This window comes from Lactuca serriola, chromosome 8, assembly GCF_051521515.1.
Source record: "Lactuca serriola cultivar US96UC23 chromosome 8, Lser_US96UC23_V15, whole genome shotgun sequence".
Lineage (NCBI taxonomy): Eukaryota > Viridiplantae > Streptophyta > Magnoliopsida > Asterales > Asteraceae > Lactuca > Lactuca serriola.
This window is the reverse complement of record NC_136415.1, coordinates 93,273,993-93,287,667: the sequence shown is the minus strand read 5'-3', so window position 1 is coordinate 93,287,667 and position 13,675 is coordinate 93,273,993. Positions and strand designations below refer to the sequence as shown.

The 13,675-nt window shown below is 38.1% G+C and overlaps 1 protein-coding gene across 1 annotated transcript; it reads right to left on the bottom strand.

The window, feature by feature from the left end:
* Positions 1-11,642: 11,642 nt before the first annotated feature.
* Positions 11,643-13,340, bottom strand: LOC145070771 (uncharacterized). Its single transcript, XM_079017734.1, has 2 exons — positions 12,137-13,340; positions 11,643-11,845 (listed from the first exon to the last, which is right to left on the bottom strand). The coding sequence occupies exon 1, from the start codon at positions 13,304-13,306 to the stop codon at positions 12,158-12,160; it is 1,149 nt and encodes a 382-aa protein (XP_078873860.1). The 5' UTR covers positions 13,307-13,340; the 3' UTR covers positions 11,643-11,845; positions 12,137-12,157.
* Between the last annotated feature and the right edge of the window lie 335 nt (positions 13,341-13,675).

Sequence of the window (13,675 nt, the reverse complement as noted above, 5' to 3'; positions counted from 1 at the left end):
TGAAACCCTAGGAGCGTTACAAGTATAAATAGACCCCTAGGGCAAGGGAAATCGGCACCTCTGCTAAAGCAAAGAAACCCTGGCCGATTTCTAATCCCTCCTCCTCTCTCTCTCTCAAATCATCCTCCTTGCTAGTTGGTGTTTGTAAGCCATTAGAGGGGTGACAATTGTGACTCTAGAGCTCCAAGACAACAAGATCAAACAAGAGATTCAAAGATAAACTTCTAGATCTGATTTTGTATTGTTCTTATACCTAATTAGTCATTAGAAGTCTTGGATTCAAAGCATGTTTAATTAGAGAAACCTAGATCCAAGCATTAGGGTTTGCATGTGCACATAGGAATGTTCATATGGCCAAAACCCATCAGTGGTATCAGAGCCTAGATTGGTTTCTATTAAATTGTTGCTTGTTTGTTTGAATCTTACTTGCAAAATTCGAAATTTGTGATTCTGAGTCATGGACTCGGCGAGTTGGCCTGACTCGGCGAGTCCAGTTGGGCACTCGGCGAGTCCGAGCGTCAGGAAGGGTCAGATTCGGGATTTTTTGATATTTATCTTATGGAAACTTGCCTTTATCATATTAGATCAACCCTAATCCGATTTTTTGATATATATGACTATAATCTTGATCTAATTAAAGATATTTATCAATTAATAAAATATTTAATTTCCTTATGTGATAATTAATTAATTATTTTGATCAAATTGGTAAATTATTATGCAAGAAATCTTAAATAAATCAAATATGGATAATTATGGAATTAATTGTTAATTAAAGATTATTTTTTATTTGATCCTCCATGTTTTAAATGTTTAAAACTTGTCCTCAAGTTTTGAAATTTATGTTTTGTGATTAAAAGTTCTAATTTAGACAATTTAAATTTCAAACCCTAGAATTTTACAAGTTTAAAATACAACCCTATACTAATATAATATTACAAGATTAATATATATATATATATATATATATATATATATATATATATATATATATGTATAACTAAAATGCTAGTCTTACCGTTAGTAGGCCTCATTCATGAAGTCGATCTATAAGGTGGGTATAAGGTTGCGGCCTATAAAATGGCGCTTAATGGGTGTACACTCACACCCACCTCTTGCTTGATCGGTGGAGGGTCGTTAGCCGAACGGGAAGGATAGGGCAACCTCATGCTCTCATTAAAAGTATAATAAGAAATACAAAGTAACTACATGTTTTTCAAAAATTTCCCAATCTTAGTTACTTTAGGAAAAGTGAATTGATGCAATCCCATGAAATTACACTTTGCACCTTGCTAAGAAGTTAGTGGAGCGTGTGTGGTTTACCGGCACACTAATTGGTTCTAAGATAAGGTGGCAAAGGGTGATTCATTGTTTATCATAGTTCGATGGAGCGTGTGTGGTTTACCGGCACATCGAATAGGTGATCGTTACAATGAAGGCACCATGTGAATTTGCATGGTAATTCACACCCGTTTTGTGATCCTCGGTATCCCAGTCACAAACAAGAGGGGCATATCGAGATTTAAACATGCCATTGAAATGTTTCAATGAATCTCATCTAAACCTAGGAATTCTCAAATTCATTTAGAACTTAAAGTTAGGTTTTCATGGTTGAGAATTAGTGAATCATCATTCACTTACCTTCAAATTGTTTGCATGTTAGATCACGGCATCCCTTTTCTAATATGTAAATATTGTTGTTGGATCCTAGCCCTAATTTTTTCTTATTGGGTGATAATTAAGGATTCATATTCTAATCTATCTTTGTCCTTTCTATTTGTAGATGTCGAACGCAAACAACGTTGCTGCTAGTTCATTCACATTGATGAGCCTTTGTCAAAAGGTCACCTTCGATGGAACGAACTTTAGCGAATGGATAAGATACATTCGCACTATTGCTCGCTATGAGGATAAGGAGTATGTCCTCGATGAGAAGCTCGAGAAAATCAACCCTGAAATCGCTACTCCGGCTGAAATGACCGCTTTTGAAACTCACGAGCTTGATGAAACGAAGGTTCATTGCATCATGATAGCCACTATGAACTCCGAATTCCAAAAGTCCTATGAGGACATGTACCCGTACGAGATGCACCAAGACTTATTGATGAGATACCACCAAAACACGAGACAAGAGCATTATGAGATTTTCACTAACATGATTTCCGCTAAGATGGGTCATGGAGAGTCTCTTACCATGCACCTGCAAAAGATGCAAAGGTATGTCGACCGTCTTCACAAGTTGAATGTTGACTTTGGGGAAGACTTGGCGATCGACATGGTGCTTCACTCTTTACCTCCAAGCTACAATCAATTTAGGATGACCTACCACATGAACAAAGAGGAGGTCACCCTAAGCAAACTCCAAGGTCTCTTGAGGGTCTGAGAGAAACTTCAAGGACAAGTCTGTTGCACCAACTCCCAATCCGCCCGCTGCTCCTGTTTTGGCTATTGGACAAGGAAAGGGAAAGAAGAGGAAGGCTTCGTCTAAGAACTATCGCAAGGTTAAAGCCCGAGATGGTGCCTCTTCTAGTGGGACCAAAGTTGATCCTGCTAAGCCCTGCCCTAACCCAAAGGAGGCAGAGTGCCACCACTGCCACAAGATAGGACATTGGAAAAGAAGCTGCCCAAAGTACCTGCAAGCCATCAAGGAAGGAAAGATCAAGACGTCTTTCGCAGGTATATACACAATTAAATCTAACGATTCATCTCATGCTATTTCTTGGGTTCTTGATACTGGTTGTGGTTACCACATTTGTTCTAATGTGCAGTGACTAAGAAGAAATAGGGATGTGGAGCATGGAAGGATTAATCTAATCATGGGGAACAGAAGATCGTCGCCTGTGACCAAGATTGGAGTGTATTCTTTATTGCTTAGGAATGGTTTAAGTTTAGATTTGAACAATTGTTGCTATTCGCCAGAAATGGCTAGAAACATCATTTCATTTCATGGTTTGTTTAGACAAGGTTTTAGATTTTCTTTTAATAATGAGAATGGTTCTATTTTGGCTTATCTAAATGGTGTCTTTTATTTTGAAGCAATACCGTGTAATGGAATTTATGAAACTGTTATGATTGTTGATAACTTAGGAAATGATGTTTTGAACATAGATTCTTCCAATAGTATGGATAGAGCATCCTTGTGGCATTGTCGTCTTGGACATGTCAACAAGAAGCGCATAGCCCAACTCCAAAAGGATGGAGTGTTGGAGTCATTCGACCTTAGGGAAGATGACACGTGCGAATCTTGTTTACTTGGTAAGATGACTAAGTCACCCTTCGCTGGTTCTTGCGAAAGAGGTGAGGGTCTATTGGACCTAATACATACCGATGTATGTGGACCATTTAGATCAACCACGAAGGATGGGAACCACTTCTACGTGACTTTTACCGATGACTATAGTAGATATGGGTATATCTATTTAATCAAGCAAAAGTCAGAAACTTTTGAAAAGTTCAAAGAGTTCAAGAATGAAGTGGAGAATCAATTGGGCAGGAAAATCAAGATGCTTCGATCCGATCGAGGAGGAGAGTACCTAAGTCTTGAATTCCACGATTATCTCAAGGAGTGTGGAATAGTTTCGCAATTGACGCCTCCTAGGACACCGCAGTTGAATGGTGTGGCAGAAAGGCGTAATCGAACCTTATTGGATATGGTTCGCTCTATGATGAGTCGTGCTTCACTACCTATCTCATTTTGGGGGTATGCCTTAGAGACTGCCGCCCATATCCTTAACCGAGTCCCTACTAAGAAGGTTGCCAAAACACCTCACGAGATGTGGACAGGGAAAGCTCCCCCGTTGGCACATATCAAGGTTTGGGGTTGCGAGGCTTTCGTAAGACGAGATACTCACGACAAGCTCGAACCCCGAAGTGAGCGATGTATTTTCATCGGCTACCCGCAGACATCCTTTGGATATCTCTTCTATAGACCGAAGGACAATGTTGTCTTCGTTGTGAGGAGAGGAGTTTTCCGAGAGCGAGAACTCATAGGCCAAGGAGACAGTGGGAGGCAAATCGAGCTTGAAGAGATTCAAGAGTCGATAGATGAAGGAACCTCTACCGCTGGCACTTAACCCGAGGAGGAAACTCCGGTTGAACCAATTGACGAGTCCTTACCTCTTAGACGTTCTGAAAGAGTTAGAGTTCAACCCTAGTTTTATGTTTTTCATATCACTACCGAAGGGGACACGTATATTAGTGATGGTACACTAATAAACCTTGATGAACCTAATAGCTATAAGGAAGCCATGGCAGGCCCGGAGTCTGCGAAATGGAAAGAGGCAATGGATAGCGAGATCCAATCCATGTATGATAACCAAGTTTGGAATTTGGTTGATTATGTGCCCGGACGTAAGACCATTGGGTGCAAATGGATCTTTAAGAAGAAGACCGACGTGGATGGAAACGTACACACATATAAAGCGCGATTGGTTGCGAAGGGCTTTACTCAAACTCCCAGAGTTGACTATGATGAGACCTTCTCACCAGTTGCAAAGATAAAATCTATTAGAGTGATGCTAGCGATTGCCGCATTTCATGATTATGAGATATGGCAAATGGATGTCAAGACCGCTTTCCTTAACGGAAAGTTGGCTGAGGATGTTTACATGGCTCAGCCAGAGGGGTTTGTGGATCCGAAACATCCGAATAGAGTGTGTAAGCTTGAGAAGTCTATTTATGGACTTAAGCAAGCATCTCGCAGATGGAATCTTTGCTTCGATGAGAAAGTCAAAGAGTTTGGATTTGTACGAAGCGAAGATGAATCGTGTGTATATGTCAAAGCCAGTGGGAGCATAGTTAGCTTTCTCGTTTTGTATGTCGATGACATATTACTCATAGGAAACGACATCCCAACTCTGCAGGAGGTTAAGTCCTGGCTCAGGAAGTGCTTCGCTATGAAGGACCTCAGAGAGGCTTCCTATATTTTGGGAATAAAGATAGTAAGAGAAAGAAGTAAAAGACTAATAGGACTTAGTCAGAACACTTACTTAGAGAAGGTACTAAAACGTTTTAGTATGGAAAACTCGAAGAAGGGAGAATTACTGATACAAAGTAATGCCAAGTTGAGTAAGACTCAAAGTCTGAGTACCGAAGCTGAAATAGCAGACATGAGTGCTTATGAACTGGTTTTGAGCATTGGAACAAACCCGCGCTTGCTGGAATCACCTTATGGAATATGATATAAAAGGGTGATCGCAAGACGATAATATCATATAGTCTTAAAACCTAGATATATGGTTTGTTATTTGTTAATTGGTTGTACATTGATAATGCGAAAACGCATCAGTAACTCGGTGTTATAAAACGCATTGTTGTGTATAGTTGGTTAATGAATAAGTAAATGCATATAAGTCGAAGTTTATCTGTAACTTTTATCCCAAGAGGATAAAAGCGATATCTCGGCCGCTCGATGATTTGATTTGACTTATGTGTCGGGCCCGATCAGAACTGAATTGATGTGTTCGATTAAGTTCTATGTCGAATAAATCGGAGATCGAGAAACCAAAATGCTAGACTAATTATTCCATAGAATTGTCTGCATGATATCTAACAGAGGACTGTACGATCTCTTATCTAAAGGACAAGATTGATTAGATCAGATTTTGACAGCGTCTTTGAGAGCTACGATTGCAAATCGAATTGTACTTGTGCATATAGTTACTAGACTTATCCAAGTGGGAGACTGTTGGAATAGTGTCTAAGGCTGCAACTATATTAGGCGAGTATTTGACCCGATTGTGCATAGTCCTTTTGGGTTGCCTTCACCATAGCAACTTGATAGGTTGATTTATTATGAGAAAATAAATATTATTAATATATTATGAGAATAATATAAGGAATAATAATATTGTTATTTGATTAATATAAGTCATAAATTAATTAGAATTAATTTGGTGACTTAAAGAGATTAATTAAATAAGAGGGTATAAACTGTCAATTGTTTGATAGTTGCACTTTGGGCTGTAAATCCTTAAGGGATAGAGGTTGGACGAATTCTAGGGCTTGGGATAGCCTCAAATTCGTCCAAGGATTATCTTTGGTAAGGATTAGGATTACTTAGAGCTTAAGTTATCCAATTAGGGTTTAAGGGTGAAACCCTAGGAGCGTTACAAGTATAAATAGACCCCTAGGGCAAGGGAAATCGACACATCTGCTAAAGCAAAGAAACCCTGGCCGATTTCTAATCCCTCCTCTCTCTCTCTCTCTCTCAAATCATCCTCCTTGCTAGTTGGTGTTTGTAAGCCATTAGAGGAGTGACAATTGTGACTCTAGAGCTCCAAGACAACAAGATCAAATAAGAGATTCAAAGGTAAACTTCTAGATCTGATTTTGTATTGTTCTTATACCTAATTAGTCATTAGAAGTCTTGGATTCAAAGCATGTTTAATTAGAGAAACCTAGATCCAAGCATTAGGATTTGCATGTGCGCATAGGAATGTTCATATGGCCAAAACCCATCAGAGATAACATAGAAATTACAGTTATTACCTAGGATGAAGAGATAACGTAGAAGTTACGGTTAATACCTAGGATGAAGGGATAACGTATGGAGTCATTATACAATCCTGTTTCGTTGATGATTCCGGGATGTAATCATCCTAAGGGGGAGATAATTGTAACACCCGTGGATTCAGGCTAGTCAATTTAGAGACAATGAGTGTCAAAAATGACATTTTTGATATAAGATTATATATAATAAATAATCTTGACCAAGTTATAGTATATGTCACAAGGGTTTCGTACATATAAAGAACGCTGAAATCCGAGTTATAACAAAGAAGTTATGACCCGTCGAAGTTTTACGGCTAAACCGGCACAACACCAGGAATCGTAAAAATTGAATTTACGATAAAATACTTTTTAGCCTTAGCGATCTAAACGAAAGTCGTAGTATATGTTAAAATGAGAGTGTGCATAGAAAGAAAGTCCAAATCTGACTTCGTATGAGGAAGTTATGATTTTTCTAAGATTTAGCATAGTAGTGCACTGCCCGAAATTTGAATTTTAGATCGGTAGATTTTTAGCCAAAATAATCTAAACGAGAAATGAAGATATCATTAATAGGAGTTAAACGATAAAAAGACAGTAAAAAACGGAGCTCTTATGCGAAAGATATGGACGAAGCCTAGTCCCTACTCTTCGAGCGCGATAAATTCGATACAGTTTTGCAAATCGGAGATAGAATGAGAATTATCCGACGAGGTCTAAATGAAATTTGTAGTACTCATAAATACCAACTCGTGGATATAAAGAACCTAGAAAACGGAGCTCTTACACTGAAGATACGGATGAAACTTAGGACCTACTCTACGAGAAAACCCCTATAAATAAGAGATGAACTCTTCACATTTTCTTCACATAAGCCTTTCTTTCTCTCTCTAACTTCTCTATAGACTCCCTAAACCCCTCCTAAGTCTAGGGAACCTCCCTAGCACGAGAAGGAAGCCCCGGAGCGCCCGATGGCTCCGAGAAGAAAAGTTTTTGGCTCGGAAACGTTGCTCCAGCGAAGCCCGGTTTTTAATAAAAACCCGCTGTAAGTGAGCTACGCCTACACTATTTCTAATATAGCTTTTATTTAAATATAGTAATGTTATTAGGACCTTATAATAATTATTTGACCTATTATTATGAGTTATATAAGTGTCGTTATAATATCTTTTTAACCACTCGCGGTACGGGGAATCTGGTTTAAAGGGCCGCATAGGGTTGTTGGATTTCAGAAGTGCTACACGCCACAATGGTCCTGCCATCCGGTGTTTTATGTCTGGCCTCTGTCTGTACATGGTGGGTGAAGAGTATTGTTTAACGCTTATATAATAGTAATAATAGCTAGACTATTAATTAGTCTCAATGAATATTAAACTAAACCTTAACGATAATAATGCTAGGTTTCATCGAAGGAAAATAGAATCGTTAAAAGTGAAGCGCTACCCGAGTTTGGAATCATCACTTTAACAAGTGAGTGCATAGTTACTTTCATCTTACACATAGATATGAAGTATTTTATATAAATTACGTACTATATGTGTATACCGTCTGAATACTTGTTGTCTATGTTGGATGAAACATTTTATACATGTTCTTAAATGATCTAAACTGTATATGTATTTTATATCTACAAAATTTGTTAGGTAAAACATGGGTAGATTAGAGGTGAGATAAATGATGAGCGATGAAAGATGAGATAAATGATGAGCGGTAAAAGATGATATGAATGATGAGCGATGATATATGAGTGATAAAATATAATGCAAAGCGATGAACTAAGCGATGAGCCAAAAACAATGAGCCAAAACGATGAGTCAAAACGATGTGCCAAAAGATAACCCAAGCGATAAACCCGTCATCTAGTAGAGTATGGATGACAACCATGGACTATTCTAGACAGTCTAGTGGAACACTAGCAGGCTTGCAACCTGTAGGTGTTGTGAACGATGTGTTCACCCGGTGTACTCTAAAAACCCATAGACTGGTATTGCGAGTGGACTCTCGAAAACGATACTGTCAATAAACGAGATAAACCTTGGCGACTATGCAGACTTAGTGTCGATTCCTTAGGATACTCCTTAGGAATGAATGAACGATGAATAGTTGAATCTTAGGGTAGATCCTTAAGAGTAAAGAAGATAATAGGGATGGGTAATTGGGTTGATTGTTTGATGTTTAATATAATAATTATATTATTGTGGGTTGAAAACCTATGTACTCACCAGGTTTCCCAACCTTACCCACTTAGTTTATTTATAGCACAGGTGTTGATATGAAGTTAAATTACACTGAGAGATTAAGGAGATATAAATCACTAGTGATAATGAATGTACGTTATGTTTATGCTTATGGTACTGTATTGACGACGACATTCCAAATGTTTTAAAATGAATAAAAATATTTTTCTTCGGAAATGCTTTGATAACGTATTTATCATATTTTACTGGGAACAAATTCCGCAACATTTTTATTGAAAGAGATACTATGATTTTTATAAAACATAAAAAAATCGGTCTTTTTTTGCCGTGAAAATGGGGATCTCACAGTTAACCCCGAACAAAACCTACCACCTTTTCTGCATCACTTAGCGGAAATCCAACATTAGTTTGTCATGATTCTGAATGAAGATCTCGATAAGTTCAATGATTTTTATGTGAGTTTGTCGTCCGACTTCTGGTTTTTGGTTTTGTGACTTTTCTATATTTGTTCAAACATACGTAGAAACTGATACTTCCAAGTTTCATTCCAATCGAGCCCTAATATCCGAAACTACCAGGTATTATCAATTCTCTGAGGCCACATCTGATTATACAAAGAAGATGTAACCTTCATTCGTAAATATGTTATGTCAGACGGATGAGATTTTTCAAAAGTCTTGAATGGCAACACTTGTTGGATGATCTTTACTTATGGAAACAAGTCAGGTACTATCAATTGCTTGATAAATATACTAGTTCTAGCCTACTTCTAACAGGTGAGAAAAATGGATTTACTGTTAAAACATAAATATGTTTCTTTTTTTTTTACTTAGTGAATTTAAGAGGGACATGACACTATCAATACAATTAAGATCATATTTACTGATGCCTCCAATATGCCAAGGCCCGAATTCAGTCAAAAAATACTAATAACATCATACAACAATGTTAAAGTTCAATGCACCCTATACCGAGGATGACTAATTCATACTTGATTTTGCATTACTGCTTAAATTATTATGAAATATTAAGTTGCCATGACATATTCCATTTGTGTTCTTTGTCTATTTCTTTTACAACAATCAAAAATAATTTTATCTTACAGTAGCTTCTTTCTTTAGTACAGAAGAAATTAAGTAGATATAGACATACAATCCATGATCCAGTCAAGAAAACCAACACCAACAGGAAAACCAACATGCTTGTTATTTTTGAGGAATGATTTCATCAACACGGTGTTGGTGCTTAAATATGATAGATATTAGTTAATTAATTATTAATAATTTAGTTTAAAAATTGATTATTTATTATTGTATAATATGGTTTGTTTTGTTTGTGTAGTGAAACGGTTGTTGATGATAGCTTTGGTTATCTTGATGCATCCACCAATGCCTACATGACTGCATTGTCTTTAACGGTATATATGCAATTTAGAATCTTTATTATATCATCATATGTTGATTGTTGATTTTAATAGTTTATTTTTTTCAAGTTAAAAAGTATGTTGTTATTTTTAATTATTTATATACTTTTTTTCAAGTTGAAAGCATGTTGCTCTTAATTCCATGATAAGGCTTGATGTTTAATTATGTGTAAACTTAATTATTGTTGCTTTGTAGGTTGTTGTTGATCGTATGCGTAAGAAGATGAAGAGATTAAGGCGGAATGTGAACAAGTTTTGGCAGAAAAACAAGAAATTTTCAAGATGTATAACGACATTAATTTTATAACTCACCCAATGAAGTAACCTGCCCACCTTGTTACTTGATTTTTATGATTTGGTTTCGATATTTTGAAATCGATTTAATCTTTGACACTTAATTTTTTTTATTTGGTTTCAATATAGTGACGGATTAGCGACGGAAATGTCCATCGCTGATGCCTCTGTTTCTAGTTGTCTTGTGGTAGTTGTCTCTACCAGAGAAAATGCAATTTGATTGTCGAAGGTTTTTTTAGAGGTGAATACACACCGAATGCGTCTACTGGGTGGAGAAGGTGCTCTAAGAGGCGAGGCTTTTGTGGCGACGGTATTAATGGCTACACAACTTTTTAGCGGCGATAGGAGAAAGGTGTGGAGGGAAGTTTTCCTAGACATATTTTTGGGGTTTTAGCGGCAGTAGGCTGTCACCACTAATTCTAGAGTACAAATGAAAGGCTAGCCATAGGATCCATTACACTGTCAACAGTCTAGGTTATCGCGCAAACGAAGCACACAGATTGGGGTTTACTATCTGTAGAGGTGACGCCTTTAACATCAATACCACAAATGGCGGCGACATTTAAACACGGTGACTAAAAAGTCACCGCTATTGGTGTAATCGTCGCCAAAGGCATCGCCGTTATAGCAGCGATTACTTGTAGTCAAATTTGCGGGCATACATTTTACTTGAACCAAAAGGGTATTGGGTATTTGCGATTTCTTGGTGGAAACTCTTTTTTTTTTGGTTCATAGCTTTTTCTCATGTATGCCTTTAGAACATGTGAAGCATGTGACATGTATATGAGTATATAACATATATGGTTACGTATCCATCGATATGCTGTAGATGCTTGTACTATTGCATGTGTTTTCCCATTATGTGTGTATAGGCTACATGCAACTTCGAAAGGGTCAAATCTTGTGGTATGTTGTTAATTACCGCTTATACTTGATGAGGTAGAATGTGTTCGGTACCCTCTAGATATAAGAATCTTGGATCTAGCAAAAATAGTTGAGCGAAAAGGAAAATAAATGGAATAATTTTTATGTAAGTTTTCAGTTTCAATATATGATTTTGCTATATAGTAATTTTTATAAATATTCCTACTAATGATTTTGGTTCGGTCAACTTCATTATTTGTGTTCCTTTGATGAAACATCTACGTACACATTTAATTAACAATCAAATGTACGTTGAATTGGAATAAAAGGTACAATGAAGTAACAAATATTAACAAAAGAAATAAAAGAGATAATTAATAGGAAAATATCCTTGATTCATTGATTGATACTATTCCTTACATAATTAATAGGAAAACTAAACACGCCACGAAACAATAATCGTCTTTTAAAAAATTGCTCGTCAACATATTAAAAGGGAAACTTCCATAAACAATTCCAACTCAAAAGCATTTTCTGAACTGACATTTGCTTCATCGATCGGTCCATCAACTTAGCCCTGCAAAATTCAGGCATGCATAAGCACTTGAACGAGTACTTCAAGGTATTTTAGACATTTATCTTGTTCACTAATTAGTTTAAGCCTTGTATTGAATCATATATATCTTAAGAAGCATTCATGGTATAAGCCACTAATTTAGCTCCAACAATATTGTCATGTAGGAGACCAAACTCAATGTCCAAAAAGGGCTTAATTACAAAATTATAGAAGGATTTTTCTTGTTAAAGAAAAGGAAAATCAAGAATTTAGGTTCGGGTTCGGTGTAAAATACGAAAGATAGAAATTTACCTTAGTAGAGACCATCATAATTTAGAGAGAGCAAGTGTAACCCGGAGGAGGGGTCTTGCCACAAGTAACAAGCAGCTGTAGAGCAATTGGTAGGTAAATATTGAGGTTCAACAGTTTAACCTTCAAGGTTGTGCACAAGCAAACTGCAGCCTCTAGCTCTGCTAGCCCCGCTATAATCGGGCAACATTTGTTGACCGCGGGGTCACCCAATCCAATGTTCACTAAACCTCCTAAAAGGTCTACACAAGCTCCCAACTTTAGGATGTCAATGGGGCATGTTTCTGATGCACCCGGCGGTGATGCAACCGGTGGTGATGCACCCTTTGGTGGCGGACAGGGTTCCCCCTCTGGTGGTGTGACAACCGGTGGAGTGACAACCGGTGGTGTGACGATGGGTGGGACGACCGGTGGAAGGGGTGGGAGTGGGAGGGGTGGGAGTGTCACTGGTGGTTTAATTGGTGGGAGGGTCACGGGTGGTTTTAGTGGTGGGAGTGGGAGGGGTGGGAGCGTTACTGGTGGTTTTAGGGGTGGGAGTGGGAGGGGTGGAAGCGTCACTGGTGGTTTAATCGGTGGGAGGGTCACCGGTGGTTTTACAGGTGGGAGGGTTACCGGTGGTTTAATTGGTGGGAGGGTCACCGGTGGTTTTACCGGTGGGAGGGTTACGGGTGGTTTAATTGGTGGGAGGGTCACCGGTGGGAGAGTTACGGGTGGTTTAATTGGTGGGAGAGTTACGGGTGGTTTAATTGGTGGGAGGGTCACAGGTGGTTTTACCGGTGGGAGGGTCACTGGCGGTTTAATTGGTGGGAGGGTCACTGGCGGTTTTATCGGTGGGAGTGTCACTGGTGGCTTTATCGGTGGGAGGGTCACTGGTGGTTTTACTGGTGGGAGGGTCACCGGTGGTTTAACCGGTGGAAGGGTTACTGGTGGTTTTATCGGTGGGAGTGTCACCGGTGGTTTTACCACTGGTGGAAGGGTGACGGGTGGTTTTACTACAGGTGGGAGGGTAACTGGTGGCTTTACCGGTGGTTTGACAGGTGGTTTGACAACCGGTGGTTTTTCGGTGGGTGGTTTTGGCTTGTCACAACTTCCACAGTCAAGAACTGGATTTGCTGAAGAAACCATGAACAGTGAAATGAAGAAAAGAGCGGTAAGCTTCTTAGAGGACTCCATTTTTGATGGATGTAATGTGAAGTGATGTGAAGAAGGGCTTATATAGAACTGCATGAGTGTTTTACATTTTACTTTTTAATTTAAATAATATTTTACTTTATTTACTCTGGGACATATGTATATGTATATTGAGGAAAATAACAAAAAAAAATTAATGAAAGACCAAGAGAAAAGCTACGGCACATGTATGTTTTTGTGCATATTGGAGGTGACAAATTTTGCAAGTTGGCAAAAAATTTCAGCATTTTATGCTCTAATGGCTGGATTTTTTTTTGTTTTCTTTTTTGGGTTACATATTCTTGACATTACGCTGCAAATGAACATAACGAATGTCCATATTTAGGCGTCGACAATGTTAAGTTTAATTTA